We start from the raw sequence: 19,096 nt of genomic DNA on the forward strand, positions 1-19,096 counted from the left end.
ATAAAAATTGCGTGGGGCGCAGCTGATCCGCTCAGTGGTGCGACGGTTCCCAAGCGACTCAGATCGGCGGAGATATACCCGACATATAGCCCAGTCATAGGCGATAGTCAAAATCGAAAGAAACCGAGGGCCGCCAGCTAACTAACCTAACAAGCTAACGGCACACTCGAGACGAAAGACAGTCGATAAGATTAACGCCAACTTAATTAAAACCAAAGAAAAGAAAAGCCAGGCACCAAACAAACGGCCGATCGATCGATCGATCGATCCCATCGTAACTCGACCATACAGTCCTCCTAGCCTTAGATAATAGCCAACTCGAGTGGCACTCGTTCAAGTGATTTGTGATTGTGGTTTAGTTAAGAACTGACTAAAGCCCTGGGAAAAAGTGTGTGATTCAGTTTTGGAATTTCCAAGATCCCCAGGATCTAAGGGATCACATTCGGCATCGGAATCGGAATCCAGATACAGCTGCAGGATGTACGTGGCCAACACCACGGGCGGCCTAATGCTGCAGACCATGTTGTACTTGGCCAACCACACCAGTCGGGCGGCGGTCAACACCCTGGTGGACCTGCCACCAGCTCCCAAAAGTGGTAAGTAATCCGAGACACGAGCCCACTTTTGGGTACCACCGATTGCACCACCCAATCGTAACTAGAACATGTCCATCGAAAGTGGCCCAAAAGTATCTGCCACTTGAGCCACAGTGGCGGTAGAAATAGGAGTAGCTAAGGGATTTCTACTATTTCAATGAAATGAAATCTTTGTAAAAATGTAGAACTATTATTCGAAACTTATTTAAAGATTAGAATATTTGACTTAATTTCTACAAAATAACTACAAGAAACTCTCTAGAATCAAATTATACGAAATATCCTCAGTTTAGAGAGCTCAGTAATTGGAGCTATTATTTTGGCCGCAGCTGTGCCATTTGGGCCCAGTTAGGGGCAACCTTAAGTGGTTTCTTTTGCTGTGTGTGCTGAACAAACAGTTTTCGGATCTTTAGTGGTTTGAAATCCAAAGATGCTGAGTGCTGCTCGCAGTGGCAAATGGGGAAAGCTCTTCCAAGAAGGCCGCGGCGATTGCGATCACCTGAGTAATGGAGGCACAGGTGGCAACTCGGCGTGCTTCGATTTGATTTGGAAATCAGGGTCCCAAAAGGCTAATGACGCGACTCCGTCCGGTGTGGTTTCACTTATGCACATATCGTGCGTACATATATGTAGATTCATATATGTATTTAGTTGTTGGAGGGACGCGGCGCACGCCTATCTAATCGAAAACTTCCGATACAAACGGAAAGGGAAAAGAAGACCACGATAAAATAGAGACGGCAATCCATGCACCACTGGCCAAATAAATTGGAGTCTTCTGGCCCATATGAAATACTTAATGGAACATTAGACGCATCTGACATCTTGAAAATTGTCTAAGGTTTTTTCATGGATCGTTAGGCATTTTACCAGACCACAACAGTTCTAATTGAGATCTTGCAAAAGGTTAAAGGAATATTAAAAGTTTAATGGTTTTATAATGCCTATTATAGTTTCATGGAATAAAATTGCTCCAGTAGATTATTTGCAAGATTTCAGCCTTAGTGGTTTTGAATTATAACTATATAAAACTAGTGATAGTTGGGTATTTGTTGCTAAAATGCCAACCCGCTTATCTCAGTTCAGGTGTTCGCCTGTTGATTTATAGACCAAACATACCACAACTAACCCACTGATTTTCTCAATTCTCGCCAGACATCAACGAGGTAAAATGCTTTGGAGTGTATGGCTGTTTTCCGATCAATGGACCCTGGAACACGGTGACCCGTTCGATAAATGTGCATCCGCAGAAGCCTTCCGAGATCGAGCCCCATTTCACACTGCACACGCGAAGGGCACTGGATCAGCCCAAGTATCTGGATCTCAATGATCCAGAAAGCGTTCAAGGCATGGGAATGAATCCCAAGGGCAAGATATTCCTGCTTGTCCATGGATACCTGGAGTCCGGTGAGATTCCCTGGATGTGGGACATGGCCAAGGCGCTGCTGGCCCACGAGCCCGAGGGTCGGGCAGCCGTGGTCCTCATCGATTGGGGCGGTGGCGCCAGTCCGCCTTATGTCCAGGCTGTTGCCAATATCCGGCTGGTGGGTGCCATCACCGCCCATGTGGTGCACATGCTGTACGAGGAGCTGCGTCTTCCGAATCTGGACAATGTGCACATCATTGGCCACTCACTGGGTGCCCACCTGTCCGGCTATGCTGGCTATCACCTGCAGCACGACTTTGGACTGAAACCGGCCAGGATAACGGGTCTGGATCCGGCTGCTCCCCTCTTCACGGACACCGATCCCATCGTGCGGCTGGACAAGACGGATGCCCATTTCGTGGACATTGTGCACACGGATGCCAATCCCCTGATGAAAGGCGGACTGGGCATCAATATGCGACTGGGACATGTGGACTTCTTTCCCAACGGTGGCTTCGATAATCCTGGATGCAACAAGAAGTTCCAGGATGTGGTTAAGAAGAAGACGCTGTTCCTCACCATGCAGGAGTTCCTCGGCTGCAATCACATTCGCAGTCAGCAGTATTTTACGGAAAGCATCGGCTCTAAGTGTCCCTTCCTTGGAATAACCTGTGATTCTTTCGAGGTGGGTATCATAGGCATTTTTATCAAATTAACAGAATTACAGAATTCTGTAATTGATTTTTTCATATTTAAACTTTAAATATGTAAACCTGTTTCTTCTATTCTTAGAGCTTTAAGGACACGAAGTGCACCAGCTGCGAGGAGCCGGGCCACACGTGCCTGCGAATGGGCTACCACAGCCAGGAGGATTACCAGGAGCAGGTTGATCTTGGCCAGTTGCAGCAAGGCGATTCACCAGGGGTCTTCTATCTATGGACTGGAGATAGCAAGCCCTTCTGCCGACTGCACTATAGGATAACAGTGCGGGTTTCTGGACACGATGAGAGTACTCTACATGGCGGCGAGGTGGGCATCCTGTCCATTCAGCTGCACGATGCCCTGGTGAAGAAGGGTGGCAAGAATGAGCGAGCCGCCACGGAGATGATGAAGTTCTCCCAGAAGGCAATGTACTTTGAGCCGGGCTATGAATACAAAGCTTTGGTGGCCGGGCGGAATCTCCGAGAGCCGGAGTACGCGACTGTAAATTGGGAGTACCCTACCAATATACTGAATCCACTCACATGGCGCATCCTATCTGCGCCACGTATCTACTTAGAGTACATCCTCATCGAGGCGATGGAGTCCAGCGACCTATACTTAAAATTATGTCCTCAGCACGAAGGAGCCATTCTCACGGGCGCCGAAAATGTCCTGCGCTCCAGCTATTGCAAGGATTAATACCAACCTGTTTACCAAGCAACTTTGGTAGTTTATTGGCTAATTGATGATGATATTATCATTTCAATTAATTGATTAATTATCTCCTAAATTTGGAACTGTATGTAAGCTATATCATTACTTAATTGGCTAATTAATTTTTGTTTTCGCTCATGTCTAATCATTAATTAGCTAATTAATTAAGAATTCAGTTGACACTTTCTCAGCACACAAATATGATTGTGTAGAAAATCAAAGAAAGCAGTGCAGGGTTGCGTCACCGCTAAGTTGTTTGCACAACCAGGAGTGGCACAGGGGTGCGTGCCTGCGCTGTGGGAACAGATCGAAACAGTGTTCCCAGTTTGACTTTATAGCAACGTGCTGAGGAGGAACAGTTTGTATTTTATTATAGTATTTTAATAGTTCGAAATACGAAACAATCATCAAACCGTTATTTATTTTATAAAATAATATGTTTCATATATATATTTTTTTTTTGAGTTTAATGTATTTGTAGTCGTAGTGCACTGATGTAGTCTAATTAAATGTAAATAAACATGCAAATATAAAAATAGCTCTGTGTTTATATATATAATTGCACAAGCCAAGTTTAATTTTCAGAAGTAAATCCCATGTGATTTAAATCTTGGTTATTCAAATGAAGACCCACTTCGACTTATAGGGAACCTGAAGTTAGATAATTGTGATAAAAAGGTTAAAGACAACACGACAAGCCCCCAGTTGTGGATCTGCCTGCCATAACTCAAATCAGCTGTGGATTCTAATGAATTATAAACACAAACACGAAACTGTGGAGACGGGGGACATTCCATGACATGGATCCCCAGTCTGTGTTGATGTTAATATTTTAAATGCTTATCGGGGCAAATGTATCTATCGCATGCATGTGTATCTTTTACATATAATTGATATTATCTGCATTGATTCGACTCGTTTTCAACTTCGTTCGCTGCTGTCTCGATTTCGGTTTTGGTTTTCGTTTCTGTTTTGTTTTCGTTTGAGTTTCAGTTTAAGTTTCTGTTTCTGCGGCCGGCTCTTTGTTTTATGATCGAACATTTGGACATTCCAACGCTCTCCGGGCAGCCCAAAAGCCTCAGATATTACACAGAAAAAAGTTGTGAGAGGTTGTCACAACAAAAATACATCAAATTTACACTTTTAGCGGTTTCTTAGTTATTACTTGGTCTAAATTCGGCGCACAGTTAATAGAGACAATGTTTTTTGCAGCGGAAAATCAGACCTTTCGACCCAAATCACAATCTGCAGACTTTTAAAAAATTACATTTTTTTCAATTTTTTGCATTTTTGGTAAGGGGTAACATCATCAAAATTTGCGAAAAATGGTCAAAATTTAAAGTATCTAGGCTGGTATACCAATCGATTGGAAATTAAGCTACGATTTCAACGAGGTATTGCATTTCTTGTTTGGTTGATTCTTCGCATAGTTATGGCTAAAAAACTGGTTATAATTTTCTAAAAATATGTATGTAAAAATTCAGCAAAAAAAAATGGTTTTTATTCGGTTTTTGCCTATAACTCGGTCAAAATAAGTCTCACAATAAAAATAAACATTGTTTTGAGCAGCGGACAACCTAAGCTTTCGACCCAAAACACAATATGCAGACTTTTAAAAAATTAAATTTTTTTCAATTTTTTGCATTTTTGGTAAGGGGTAACATCATCAAAATTTGCAAAAAATGACAAAAAATAAAAATTCCCAGATTTAAATTCCAGTGGATGGTACATTAAAATACGAGTTCGGCGAGGTATGGCACTCAGTATTTGGATCGATACTTTCATTGTTATGGCCGTTAAGCCAATTGTCGAGTAAGCTATAAAGCATAAGTTCTCTGAAACTATTCTCAGTGTACTATGGTTTCAGTCTCAACCTCAAAGTGAACCTGGCCCATAAATATGTTGACAGAGACAGAGCGAACGACAGAGGGAGACGGCTGATGATCATGTTGACAATGTTTCGCCGGAGTTCATTTCATTCGTTTCTGGGAATTGAAATTGTTTGAAAACCTTTTCATGTTTTGACTTTCGTCGCTCCACCTGTATCCCCCATCCCCACGATGTGTGCCCACTTATTCCCATGATATGCATTCATTAATAATGTTAATCGATTTGGGATAACCCTTCGATCTTGGCCACCGAATGTCCCGAAAATGTCATCATGGGAATTACGGTCGAGCAAATGGCCAAGTGCCTCCCCATTTCACTACTTTTTTATTAACTGCAGCTGGAATCCATTAGCCATCCGCCTCTTAATTAGTTCACCTTGGCCTCGGCTTCCTTCTTAGATTTTTCAACTCCTTTGCTGCAGCTCCTTTTTTTGTGATTTTCCTCACATTTTCCCCCGACTTGTGGCATAAATCAGACGAGTGCGCCGGCTGAGGGACATCAAATGGGCCTCGAGCCCAAATCAAAATGTCATAATTTCAACGGGGCAACATCGGCGACAATACGTCAACATGCCCACCCTACGGATTTTCCAGATTTTCACCCTTTCCATGGGTCCGTGTAGATCCACACCCACCCACTCTGTCATTTCGCCGTTTAATTAGTCGGCCGCGCCGGCGTCGCAAACAAATCACATAATTATGATTGAGCGCAGGCAGCGCCAACTCTTTTTATATATATTTCAAATTTTATTTTCCCCGCTTTTTTAGAGGGCGATAAAGGGGAAATCATCCGGACTTTCCCCCCGCTGTGGCGCATTTTGGGGTTTCCTTTATGGGCCGTCAGAGACGCGTGCATAAATATAAATCAGGGCCGGCTCACAGCTGCCGTAATTGAATGCAAATGTCCATCCAAAAATACGATGGCTCTAAAGTGTTCCCCCCTGTCGAATATCTATGTGATATACGTATGCACCCTATAGGCGACAATCTGCTCTAAATTATCACGTGTAGGTGCCGCCGTCGCAATTCCCCGCAGCTTTCCCCGCTTTTCCTGCGCTCCATTGTCTTTGCTGGCGATGCGTGGAAAACTAATTTCCCACTACCATCCCGCTGGCGTTTTCCCGGTGCCATTCATCTTGTGCATTTTTCTGATATTCATAATTCGTGGCGTGTGCGCCGAGTTTTCCCCCACTCCACCCATCTCCCATGAAATCCATTTACCAGCTTCGTAGGAGGAGGACTCCAAATGATGAGTCGCCTCCTTTTGTCAGCTTGGTAAATTGCACCACGTGTTTCTGATAATGACGACATAATTACGACACAAGTTGGAGTGAATGAAAATAAGGCTGGAAAAGCAGCGTTTGTGAATTAAAAATTCTCATTAAAAAAACAATTTTTTACTTTCATAAGTGGTTTTAAGTAATATCTATAGTATATAATATATTACCTTTTTTATTATTTAAAAAGGAAACATAATTTGAGTAGAGTTTATATTTGAATTTAGCGCGCATTTACTTTTTACTTCCCCCAACTAGTGTGTCAACCCTCGCTGAAAGATCTAAGCAACTGGAATGTCAAAATGCAAACGACAAACAAAAACAAAAGGCGCAAAAGGATAATGGATGATGGGGTTGGGTGAAGGAGCAGGATAGCAGAAAACCGCCCGCGGTCACTTAGAGCCCTAATTTAAATATCATTAGTGAACAATTAAAACAAAGAAATGCCATTCGAAGCCATGCGACGACAAAGCCAGCAAACGCAACCCAGAGCCCAGAAAACAGAAGCCCGAAAAACCAGGACAATGCGACGCCATCGCAATAGCAAGTCGCCTGTCACCGCCCACGAGTCGCCTGGGGGCGTGGCAGGACTCGACGGAAGGATACGGAGTCAGGAGCTACGAAAACTGGAGGGCGGGTGCGCATAAATGTCAACAAGAAAAACAAAAAGGAAAAAAACTGACGAGCACTGACTCGCAAGATTCGAACATTAGATATCCTGTTTGGAAAAAAATTAAATGAAATGAAATAAAATCATTTCCATTCATTCTTTAAAATCAAATTCTATTGCAATTTTAAAATTTTCACCCATGTGAGGGGCATAGTCAGACTCAAATAAGATTTCATACTTTTGATAAATTTAGATGCCCAAAAATTCCCAGGGTATCTGTGTACAAATCAAAAAATCCAGCGGCGAAAAGCGACAATATTTTGTTGTGGCTTTGCCAAAGTTGTGACAGCCGACCAAATGCAAAGGCTGCCTGGGATCAGGATGGTTTTGGGACTTGAAACTTGGCCATGTGAATGGGCAGGTGCTGCGTCACGGATCCTGGTACTTCGATCTGGGTTCTAACTGGTGGCCCCCATTTAATGGCCTCTCGAATACCATTTGTCAACGGGGCAATGGGAATCGTGCCTTATCGGTGCAAAGCAACTGGCACATGGTTCTGGTCGCATCTCCACCCACAAAGTAAATGAAAATTAAGGAAAACAGGCAGTCACGTGTCCTCCCGCTAGCGGCCAAGTGCGCATCCTGCGGAGGATTCGCCTGCGGACTCGGATTCCGATTCGGTCACCTGATGATGCTTTTCCCAGGACCAAGACCAGGACCACAGCCAAAGCTAGAGCCAAAGCCACCCAGTCGAGGGTTAGTGGCACAGGGGTTACTGGTGGTGATGGAGGGCTACGTAACATGATCCCTGCGTGCCTTGGCATAATTTGTTATTTTGGCCCACGCATTATTATATCCTTGGCATATCCTTGGACTCGAATCGGTCCGACCAACTGGCTCTTTGTGCTGACGCTGTTTATTTCCCGTGCTCCCCGTTTAGAGACACCTTTTGTCGACGCGTCCATCGAGGAAAATATCGATTACATTCGCTGAAAGTTTTCGTTCCGCAAAAAATAAAAAAAAAAATAAAAAAAACGAAATGGAGAAATAATAAAGTAAAGCGAAGGGACAAAAGAACCGCAGAACAAAGCAGGCAAACCACTCGGTTTTCGTGGATCCAGCCCCCGCCAGAAAATAACCATAAATAAGGGTAATAAAAGTGATGCTCAGTTGTCGCTGCAGCAGCTGCATCTTCCCAGCCTCAGATGCCAAGACGATTCCGATTCCGATCCCGATCCACATCCAGATCCAGATATGTCGTCGTTTGCAAATAAATATTCGCCACTGCCAATAATCATAACATTAACTCAACCGCCGATCGAACTAATGAGATCCCAGCACATCCTTTCGGGATTTGTCCTTTTTTTCTGGGACATCTTTCGTTTGTCAGCCTCATTTAAATATATGAATATCCAGCTAAAGTTTTTAACTTCCCATGTTCTTTTAACAAGTGTTTTGTAAGTATTTACTAAGCAATCAAGCGATTTAAAATACCATCCCTCTTGTTAGGAAAACAATACCTGGAGTGTTGCCTTTGGCTATCCTTGAATTTATTCAAACATTTTTTACTTTAGCAATCTAGGATTATGTTGTACTTAAAACAAACTGCGGATAATCGTGGTAAATGTTAGGCATCGCATAATAGACATCGACATACATAAATATGTGTATATAAGTAGTAAAAAAAACAATGTTAAGTTGGACTTGGAACGATCAATGGAATCTCTATCTCCCTCTGTTCTTGCACTTTATGTATATATTATATATTTTTTGTGTTTCGTTTTGCTTTGATCTAGGATCTGCGAACAGTGAAACAATCGTATACGTCGAGTGTGTATAGCCACCGTGTAAAAGGAGCCGCCTGGACAAATGCTCTTTTTTCATTCTCTCGATTTTGCGATTTTACCATCCGGACTTGCGAACCGGCGAGTCCATTGTTCGCCGGCCAAACAAAGGATGTGTCGTGAGCGTCGAGGGGCGAGTTATTAAAAACAATATTCGAGGCTTAGCCGGATCGCCTGGATGGGCAGATATATATCTCGAATCGCATCGACTCGAGTCGAGTCGAATGGGGAGTGGACTTATCTCGCATCTTCGCATTAACACTTTCGCACACGCACACACACACTCACGCGCAGGCACGCAGACAGTCACAGGCACACGGACATGGCACAAAATGGCCGCCAAGGAGCTGTGCTTATGCGTATGTATTTTATTCGCATATATATCTTTCATCTCCGGCTGGCCTGGCACCTCATACACATCAGCACTCACCCACTTCGGATGGGTCGATATTTGCGTGACTGCAAGAAGAAGTTGGTTAAATCAAGAATATGTGAATGGAGCAAAGGCATCTAATCTAACGAGTAAGAAAATAAGAACAATAATCACTCTATGAGTGCGGTTAATAATTTTAAAATCCTGCCAAAAATGCCATCGCCATAATCGACCCATCGTGACCTCTAACCCCTCACACCTTACAACTTTTCAAAGGCGTTGGCATTTGTGAGGAGTTCGCGGGTCAAGCGCCACACCTGCTTGGCCGCCTGCTCCAAAGCACTGGGGGATTTCCCCTTGAACATGTCCAGTGCGGGAAGGAAGTAGTGGGGACACCGACGGTACTGCAGACAGGATATCAGCTGCAGGAATATCCCATTGATGCGGTCAGCGATGCAGCCCTCGTCCCACTCAAAGTCCCGCGGATGCTTCTCGCACTCGTAGAGCAGCAGGTTCTTCAGGTGGTACGCACTGATGGGATTGCCAGGTAAATCCAGATGCCTGTCCCTCAGGGTCTTCAGCATGCTCAGACAACGCCGGCGGCAGCCACCTGAAAGGAGTTCAATATTGGATTGAACTACACCAGACTTCAAAATGTTAAACTATACTACAAGTTTTTAGTTCATTGAATGTGAATAACTGTGAGTGTAAAGGTGTTTCCATAAGATTGGTACCTTGCAGCAGACGGTTTTCGGCCTCGAAGAAGCTGAGCACCCAGGCATCGCCCTCCATGCTGGCGGCATTGTTGTTCTTGTTCTGCATGACGACGCTCTCCTTGGACAGAAGATCGAATCCCTCCGTCTTGACCTCCGCCACGATGTTGGGATGTGGCCACGGCAGATGTGGTACCGGCCAGTGGGCCGCCGATCTTGGCCAAATGCCTGAGCACTTAAATGCCGGCGTGATCTGAACAACGAATCGCTCCCGGATGCGCAACTTCACCTCGCTGGTGTCGCCCACCATTTTGACCATGTCGCGGTAGACACTTTTGTCGCACGCCTGGGCCACCAGAGTCTGGAAACGGGCACGGATCTTCCGGGAGGACAAATAACCACTGGCCGTGATGAACTCTACCCAGAGGGACATGGACCTCTTCCTTCCATCGCTCAGCTTCAGAACAGCACATCCCGGCAAGGTGCCATCGTCCACGAAGTTGAAAACACCCATTTGATTCAGATACAGCACTATCTCGAATTCATTCGGGGATATCACTTCCACGCCCTCGAATCTGTAAAGGTGGTGTTAATTATTGCGATGAAACCGCTTACTTATAATTCTATATATTTTTAAAATCTATATATTAATCTGATAGTTTATCGTGTTGAAATGACTGCTACTCCTTTTCTGGTGGCGAGACCTCGATGAGCATGACTTGTCAGTTAACTGATAATGACTCTGCACTTTGGTTGTAATGATCGCAATGGAGTGAAGAGGATCGGATTTGATTGCAATGGAGTGGAACTACTGGAGTGAGAAGTAGCCGCGATGACAGTCATCCGGGCTCTGGAATTACCCAGATATCTTGTTGATGGCTCTGTGGTTGGGAACACTAAACATCTCTGATCGGATGAGCAGCTCTCGTTTTTATTAGCTAACTTATGCATAGGTTTAACATTAGGTAATATATGGTTATTTAATTGAAGCTACTAATGAAGATAAGATACTGAGATACTAATGAAAAGATACTTAAAAAGTTTACCTGCCATTGCACTCGACGAGGCTGGAGATGAATCGCGGCTCCTGCAGCTCCACCTCTTTGAGGATGTCCTGGACGATCTTGCAGATCTCCCGGATGGCGGTGGCCGTCTTGAACATCCTGGCCTGAACCCTCTCCGCGCAGAATCGATTCATCTGGTAGACCATGCGCGTCTGGGCGGCCATCATGTCCGGCGGCACCAGCATGGTACTCAGTTCGAGTTCCACCAAGCTCCAAAAGTACCAAAAGTACCACGATCTATCTGTAGATGTATCTTTTTACCGGCGACACTTGGTCTGGCGGCCAACTTAAAAGCCAGCCAATTATGCGAAATTCGGCAGCGGGTCTCTTTCTGGACGGGACAGAACAAAGGAACAATTCAATTGTGAGTTACGGTGACAGCAGAACCAACAATGGGCACAAGTGGAGCACGACGACGACGACCGCGGTGTACGAGTATGTATATGGGTATTTTAGCTTTTGGCTCTTCAATTTTAGTAGCTGCTGCCTGCAGATACAGTATCTGCATTGGCGAATTGCTGGCCGAATGATGCGCTGCGCTCAATAGCGATACCCCCAGCCTGATGCCGCTGCCGATGCCGATTCCGAGTACGAATCGAAGTCAGCCAAACGATACTGATACCGATACCGAAGTCGCGGCTCGCTGGCGTTGTAAATCTCGCGGATATTTACAGCTTCGGGCAGATAAAAAAGCTGAAAGTGCAGTTTGGCCCGGCTGCAGCGGAGTATCTCAATATCCATGCCAGTATCGGGGTATCTAACAAATCCGCCATCTCGGTGGCAGTGGCATGAATGGGACTCACAGGCTCAGATACACACAGCTGCACACACAAAGATACAGATACATGTCGGTGCTGTCACGTGACAGGGGTCTCTGTCTCGTGCCACGCATTCCGACGCTTAAAAAATCGATGAGATACTCGCCACAGGCCCCGCGTATCTGTCGTATCTGCCAGATGCACTGCGACAAAAATCTGACTGCTTTAAGCGTTATAGATACAATTTTAATAGAAACACTTGCAAGATTACTTAGTTGTTAAAGCAAGGGGCCACTTCTTATTATCACAAATGTAATAGTTTTCAAAGATAATAGTTCGGTTATTAAAACTAAAATTACTAGTTAGTATAAAAAAACACAAGCAGAACTTCATTTTTCTGCGTGTACTAAAAACAAATACGCTCTCTGCCTGTCTCTCTGGCCTGCATGCGTATGGGTGTATCTATGGGGTTGCTGCTTGTGTATCTGTGAGAGCGGCGCGTTGCCATTGGTCGGTCGAGGCCACGCCCCATGTGGTGGCCGTTACGCTGCGGCGCCCTCTTTGAAGTCTTGCGGGCCGCAGTGTGTGTATCTGTGTGTAAATTTAATTTGTTAAATACATTTCGGCCTGCCATCGCGTACAAGTTGTGTGCAATAATTTATCTGAAATGTGCACTCATTTAGCAAAGAGCAGCGAGCAACGAGCAACCCTCGTCCATGTCCCACGTTTGCCGGCCGATATCTTTATATCTCGCATCTCGCGGATACACAGATACATTTACACTCATAAATATGTCGCGTGGATTAATGTGCCAGTTGGCAATTTCTGACAGCGCTCTCAGTTCCAAGCGAGCAACTTCCTCCGTTCTCGGTTGCCCCCTTCCCTCCTTTCAGTACGCCTTATATACCACATAATATGTACACCGTGTATACATATATGTAGTGTACTTGATGGACATGTGGCAAGATCAAAGCGCCCGTCGCCTCCTCCAATTAGACAAATCCCAGACGCAGCCACTAATTCGAGTGGAGGCAAAACACAAACCGAACACAATTGCCGACGACCAGCAGCATTTTCGCAGAAGGAAGTGGAAAAAGGGGTCAAGCATCCCATGGTGACGGAAGTATCTAAATACGTATCTGCAAGGTATGGATACAAAATGTTTAAGATACATATATAGAACAAGATGCAGTGCACTAGAAGCTTTAAAAAGCGTATAAGTAAGGAAATAAGTACACAAAAATACTTAAAAAACCATATATCGAATATGATCAATTAGATGGGTCTTTATACTAATTTTGGCCACTTAACGAAGGCCCACTGTATCTTTTGTTGGCTGTTAGGTCTTTTGTTCGGCTTTATTGGCATCAATCAGTGGCAGTTTGAGCAGATCTAGCCGTATCTAAATAGTATTCAGCCCATTCCAATTTGTTGGGGCCGTGAATCGTTGCTGTCAGCCGAATTTTAATGGAGCCCCAATGAATGGGATGCGATTGGATGGGATACCATTTTAGAGAACGACGATGCCAGGTGCTCCTCACCACTCCACGGCATTTGGCTGACTTTTGGCGCGCTGGATTTCCACGTAACCAGATAGATGGAGGTGGCACTGGAACTCCTATCTAGATGCGCGCATATCTGCATAAATTTCAACAACCAGAGGAAACTAAAAAAAGGGCCACAACAAGGAGAACTACACAGTTTTTCGGTTTTCAGACCCAGGATCGTGGGTCTCGGGGTCGCCGACCATTCATGTGGCTTCATGTGGCATGTGTGTGTTTTTCCCGTATTTTATATATCTCTTAGATCTCAAAGAAATTTGAATATAATTTATGTGCAATCGTCGCTTTTTTTCGGTTGGTTACTGACCGCCTGTTCTAGAGGTCCGGTTCGGTTCTGTTCGTTTCAGTTCAGTTCTCGTTCCCCCGAAATGAAGAACGATCCATCCATCTAAACGTTTGTCACTTGCTCCGTTGTCGCCGCCACGTTTGTCTTCTTGCTGCTCCGCCAGCTCTGCTCCTTCGTCGCCGCGTCATCGTCTCTTTTGTCTTAGTGCCCCTGTCCCATCCTATGCCATCCCGATCCGATCCGATCCGATCGGATCCCATCGGACTCCATTCCGATTCTAGTCCCTTCAACAGCCATCAGCGCAGTTTGTTCCTCCGGCACATAGACATAATCAGGCTGTCCAGCTGAGCTGGGCCCTCCAATTCTGGGAAAGAGCAAGCCGATTTATAAGATCATGTATCTAGATCTGAAAAAGTTATGGTGTAATCAGGCAAGCAAAGATAAAGTATCTATCGCATGTACATACACAACGTTAAAAGTTTCCTAAGCTTCAAGTAACTATCTTTACTTTGTAGATTATAGACCTTAGTAGTAGACTTAGACTCTAGACTTTATTGACATTTCTAGGCTTCATGATTTCTCACATATCTCATAGATACTATCGCCTTTACTCAGATACCGAGTAAACATCTGGGAAATTGATACTCGAGTGTTTCTGATATTCATACCTCAAAGCACTTTGTAATTCCCAATTTGTTCAGAGGCTTTGGTCAATGGTCGTCGATGCCATTCCCATCGCATGTCGACGCAAAGCTGGAACGTGTGATGAATTAATAAGCAGCCAATTCACTCCAGACTGCAAGTGTTCCTGCTCCCTCCCGATCCTCCAGATCCATCCGCTCCGATCCTCCATCCTCCAATCTCCATCGCGTTGCACTGCTAAGCGGATTTGCGTTTATGGCCATTAACCCGGCGCTGGTGCGTGTGTGGTGCTACTTTTTGATCCGCTCTCGAGGATCGGGGATGGGGATATGGCAGAGCGGAGATCGCCGGTCAGGGAAACTTCACTTGTTGACGGACCGGCGCTTTTTGCTCGGGTCCGTCTGACATTTGACTACTTTATTGAATTATGACAGCGAACAAATCAGCGACACGATCCGCCAGTGAGGAGTGCATCCTCTCATCATCGATTCTCCATACCATACCCGTAAAGCCCATTTGGTTCGGTTTTTTGCCTCCACTCATTGCGCATGCGCCACCGCCGCCCAAGGTCCGAAACCCACTACTGCACTTGGCGAAAAGCCAGGGGTACTTTTCAGAACATCCATTTGGAGCTCATCTTAAACTATAATAGCTATAATAAGATTATTAGATTTTTATTTATAGATTCAATCGCTAGTTTTAATAGCCTAACCAATTGTTGTAACTTCAACTTGCTTCCTTTTTGGCACAGTGTGCAATCCATCGCTTTGTGGACTGGAGCCTCGACATCGCCTACTCGCGGACATGTGTTCCCTCATCATCTGATTGGAATATTAATTGTGACGAATGCAGCCGAGATCTTTCTTTTTTGTTTACCACCAGCCATCCTACGATTCTGGCCGACAAGTGCACATCGAGCTGAAGAGGCCCACTGATGTCATTTTACTTAACATTAATTTCAAATAATATCATAATTTATCGTTACAACGCAGGCATCGGTGCTGGCTGGTGCCCGCTTGGATTCTCCCGACTCCCGATGTCCGATTCTCATTTCAGACACGTACCGTGGAATCGATCTCAATTTCGTAGTTCAGATATCACGCGCACACAGAGGCCGAAAATGCGGCCACGTTCTCGTCCCTGCCCATCGAAGGGCAGGCAGGCAGAGGCAGTCAGGCCCTTTTCCACTTGGCCAGATTGGATGGCCAATATATACGCGAAGCGGCGGCGGCGGCCCTTTTCAAGATGCCACGATCACGTTGACATTTTCGCCTGGACGCGGCAGTTGTTGCCCCACTAGATATACCCGCGCTGATTCCCCAGATCGCCGTCTCCATTTCCATTTCGATTCAAGATCCCCCATCCCGATCCCCACGACTGTTGACATGTCGCCGCCTGTGATTGATTTAGGGCCGTTTTTTCCTTTTCCGCCGAAGCGCAGCCGTTTGAACCCATTGTTTTTGGCCCAAAAACAAAGAAAATCTGAAAAAAAAAATTAAAAGGGCGTATGACGATGCCAAACCGACGACGTGAGCTGCCGTCTTTGAGAACTGGTTGATGGTGTATGGTAACTTGGTTTCTGCTTTTTCGGGGGACTCCGCTCATGTTAATTGATAGCACGGATTAGTTGTATTGATAAGTGCAATGCTTTTGATATGACTTCCAGGAATTTTTCACTCGCTGCTCATTTGAATTATGAGGGATGAGTGGGGTTAAATGGGTGAGGATTGATCTCCCAGAGACATATTATACAATAAGGTGACCATTTGGCTTTCCCTTTCGGTTGCTCCTCCGATCGCGTTCACTATCTATCACCTGTAAGTGCAAGACGCGAAGCTCAGGTGAAATTTATCAGCCACAAAGGGCGGAGTTCCTCCTGCAAGTTCCTCCTCCTCCACTTGCAGCCTGCGCGATTCTCGAGCTGGGGAGGCTGCCCTGGGGGCGCTCGCTGGCTCACTGGCTCACTGGACTCCTCGCTCCCTCGGATGTATTAAATTAATATTTGCTTTTTGTCAAAAGGCTATAATCAAGCACGCTGGCGATGACAGGCTAAGAGGCTCTAATTACAGCTTGTTACCCTGATGCAGCGGCCACACAGGTCGTGGCTCACTTCGCTTTCGCCTTCGCCTTGGAATGGCGTGGCGTGGAGTGGATCTGGAACTGGACTGGGACTGGGACTGGGACTCATACTTCCACTGGTGCCTCGTCTTCCGTTTATGCTAAGTGGCAAGCGCCGTGGTCGCCCTCATCCCCATGTCCATCCTCATGCTACTCCGACCTTCACGCAGTCCAGCTTCGCGTGATCCTCGCTGCAGAAGCACAATTATGCACTGCAAAAAATTCATATTAAATATTACAAAAATATATAAAAGTCATAGTTATGTGTTTTATATTTATACTGCATTTATTTTGGAAGTTTTATAAATATAAATCGAATGTTGCAGTGTAGGCAATGCCAGCTCATCTCGAGCAGCAGCATATTTGCGGGTTTAATGCACTGCCTCCACTGCCTCATCCTGCTGCCTTTTCTGCTGCAGTTTGATTGAAGCCAGCAAATTAAAATCCCCCGCCAGGTGCCCCCAAAAGAGCCAAAGAACCAAGAACCCGAATCCAATCCACTTCAGTTGGTGGCATTCCAAATGCAATTCTCACGATTTGGCAGCCATTTGTGTACCTCGGGCCTCATCATCTCCTTGTAAGCTGCTCATTTGGCCATCGCCAACAAGCCGGCCGGCACAGATGCTCTGGCCCGATCAAATTAACCATTTAAATAAAACATTTGTTTTGATTTGCCAGAGGTGGATGAGGTGCGGATTTGCCGGCGACTGGCGGGGATCGGTGGGGATGGGGCCAACATGCTGGCTGACAGGCGGTCAGAGGATCGGGACAGCAGGTCCTCCTCGGGTTCAGCGCCAGATTTAACCGGCATATAAAGAGTTTATATATAGTATGTATATATCACATGCGAGTGAATTTCCCGCCGATTTGTCACGCAATGATGTGCGAAATGCCTTGCACGCACCAGTTGATTTAAAGCAAACTTTGTTTTAAACTTAACCCAAGACGAGTGAAAAAAGAACACCCAAAGAAGCGGTTATAAAATATTATTAATGCCTGCAAATGGGTGTGGAAATAAATATGAATATTCCTTAATTGCTATGCCATATGCAGGCGATCATTTCGAGTGGGTGACAGGCGAAGGGGCTGTGACAAATTGTGTGTTTAAAATGCGATTATGAGATGTTCATAAAATTTGCTCTTGCGGCCATTAAAACGTATATAAATTGCATGGAAATGGAAATCTGCCAGTGCGATATGGTGACACCAATCAGGAAGCTGGGGGCCAGCGGGGCTGGACATCGGCACCATCGCCGCCGATTGCCGAAATTATCATTTATTAATTATTATTATGGTTTAATTTGTGTGGGAAGCGGCGGATCAAACAGTGTCTGCCGCTCAATGGGATAAGCGAATGTTTGAAAAATATATAAAGGAACCACACAGACGCACTGCGTCGACAACAAATAATAAATTTGAGAATGAAGCCGCATTAAAATGCAAATCAAATCCAATAAAACACAACTCATTAAAAGCGCAACTAGGCGGTTAACAACCCGATACGAGTCGCATCGAAAAATAAAAGCCATTTGAATCGAATTTAGCCCAATCGAGTTGATCCAAAATCACCGCCGTCATAAATGGCCATAACCAAATCGCCCACCTGAATAAATTCGATCCATTCGAACCGAATGTGAATGTGAATGTGTTGGCATGCCAATCGAAATCGAAATTGTTCTCATAAAATATAAAAAAGGAACAGTATATGTATCTCAAGCTAATCACTATGATCATTAAAGGGTATTCAGAGGTGCGACTATGCCGTTTTAGCATGATTTGCGTGTCGCCTCTGCAATTGTCATTTGCTGGGTAATTTACAACTATAAAATACAAAAGCCGCACATGCATAAATCAACTTGGCCGCAATAAAGTATAAATTAAGGCTAAAAATAATGGAGAGCCGCAGAAGTGGACAGTCGACTGCCAAAAGCTGAAACAGAAGATGGTAACAACAAGACGAAACAATGGGGGAAAAATTAAATTATTTAATTTATGAATGACATAAAGTTTAATTTGAATGTTATGTCTGTCGCTCGAAATCGAAACAGACACGTGACCAAAATGTTTCATCGATTCGACGGGAAAGCGCAAAAGTATCTTTACTTTCTGAGTCACTCTCGCGAGCGGTGGGCGTGGGTGGGCGTGGCACATGCGGCACACACACAAATTGTGCGTGCGTGTGTGTTTGTGTGTGTAGTTTATTGGGATTGTTAGCTGTCCGCGGAATCGCTGTTAATTCGCAATTAAAATGCGCAACCTGTCGACAGTCAACGAAATGTCAGCCTCTGACATTTTCCACAGTCCATCGAAATCCGTCGAAATCGTGGCCTATCAATAATGCCGGCTGAACATCAAAAGGCCAACCGATGATCGACGGACGAGACCGTCGAGAAGTTGGCAGTTCGGACAGATATTCCGCATACCGAAAATCGCTATAGATATATGTAAGAACTACTCAATAACCGATAATATCACCTAAATGGTTCTTAAAGATATGTAAAAATATCTTTAAATTGTTAAGTCTTTTCCTTAGCTTGTAAGTACTCACCTACCCCCCAAAAAAAATTAAATAACACTGCTAA

General features: G+C 44.9%; 2 protein-coding genes across 2 annotated transcripts; one reads left to right on the plus strand and one right to left on the minus strand.

Annotated features, from left to right (window-relative positions):
• Positions 1 to 3,916, plus strand: LOC6725238 (pancreatic triacylglycerol lipase). The gene is made up of 3 exons (XM_002106224.3): positions 1 to 596; positions 1,752 to 2,647; positions 2,755 to 3,916. The coding sequence occupies exons 1-3, from the start codon at positions 479 to 481 to the stop codon at positions 3,361 to 3,363; spliced, it is 1,623 nt and encodes a 540-aa protein (XP_002106260.1). The 5' UTR covers positions 1 to 478; the 3' UTR covers positions 3,364 to 3,916.
• Positions 3,917 to 8,682: 4,766 nt separating this feature from the next.
• Positions 8,683 to 11,826, minus strand: LOC6725239 (protein mab-21-like). The gene is made up of 3 exons (XM_002106225.4): positions 11,131 to 11,826; positions 10,106 to 10,659; positions 8,683 to 9,981 (listed from the first exon to the last, which is right to left on the minus strand). Exons 1-3 carry the CDS (start codon positions 11,331 to 11,333, stop codon positions 9,632 to 9,634), a joined length of 1,107 nt encoding a protein of 368 aa, XP_002106261.1. The 5' UTR covers positions 11,334 to 11,826; the 3' UTR covers positions 8,683 to 9,631.
• Positions 11,827 to 19,096: the final 7,270 nt, after the last annotated feature.

This window comes from Drosophila simulans, chromosome X (assembly GCF_016746395.2).
Source record: "Drosophila simulans strain w501 chromosome X, Prin_Dsim_3.1, whole genome shotgun sequence".
Classification (NCBI taxonomy): Eukaryota; Metazoa; Arthropoda; class Insecta; order Diptera; family Drosophilidae; genus Drosophila; species Drosophila simulans.

Excerpts from the sequence above, each read along its gene's own strand:
- LOC6725238 (XM_002106224.3), top strand. The coding sequence starts at position 479 with ATGTACGTGGCCAACACCACGGGCGGCCTAATGCTGCAGACCATGTTG. Across the intron at positions 597-1,751 it reads GCCACCAGCTCCCAAAAGTG|ACATCAACGAGGTAAAATGC; the intron begins GTAAGTAATCCG and ends AATTCTCGCCAG. Across the intron at positions 2,648-2,754 it reads TAACCTGTGATTCTTTCGAG|AGCTTTAAGGACACGAAGTG; the intron begins GTGGGTATCATA and ends TTCTATTCTTAG.
- LOC6725239 (XM_002106225.4), bottom strand. The coding sequence starts at position 11,333 with ATGCTGGTGCCGCCGGACATGATGGCCGCCCAGACGCGCATGGTCTAC. Across the intron at positions 10,660-11,130 it reads CTCGTCGAGTGCAATGGCAG|ATTCGAGGGCGTGGAAGTGA; the intron begins GTAAACTTTTTA and ends CCACCTTTACAG. Across the intron at positions 9,982-10,105 it reads CGAAAACCGTCTGCTGCAAG|GTGGCTGCCGCCGGCGTTGT; the intron begins GTACCAATCTTA and ends AACTCCTTTCAG.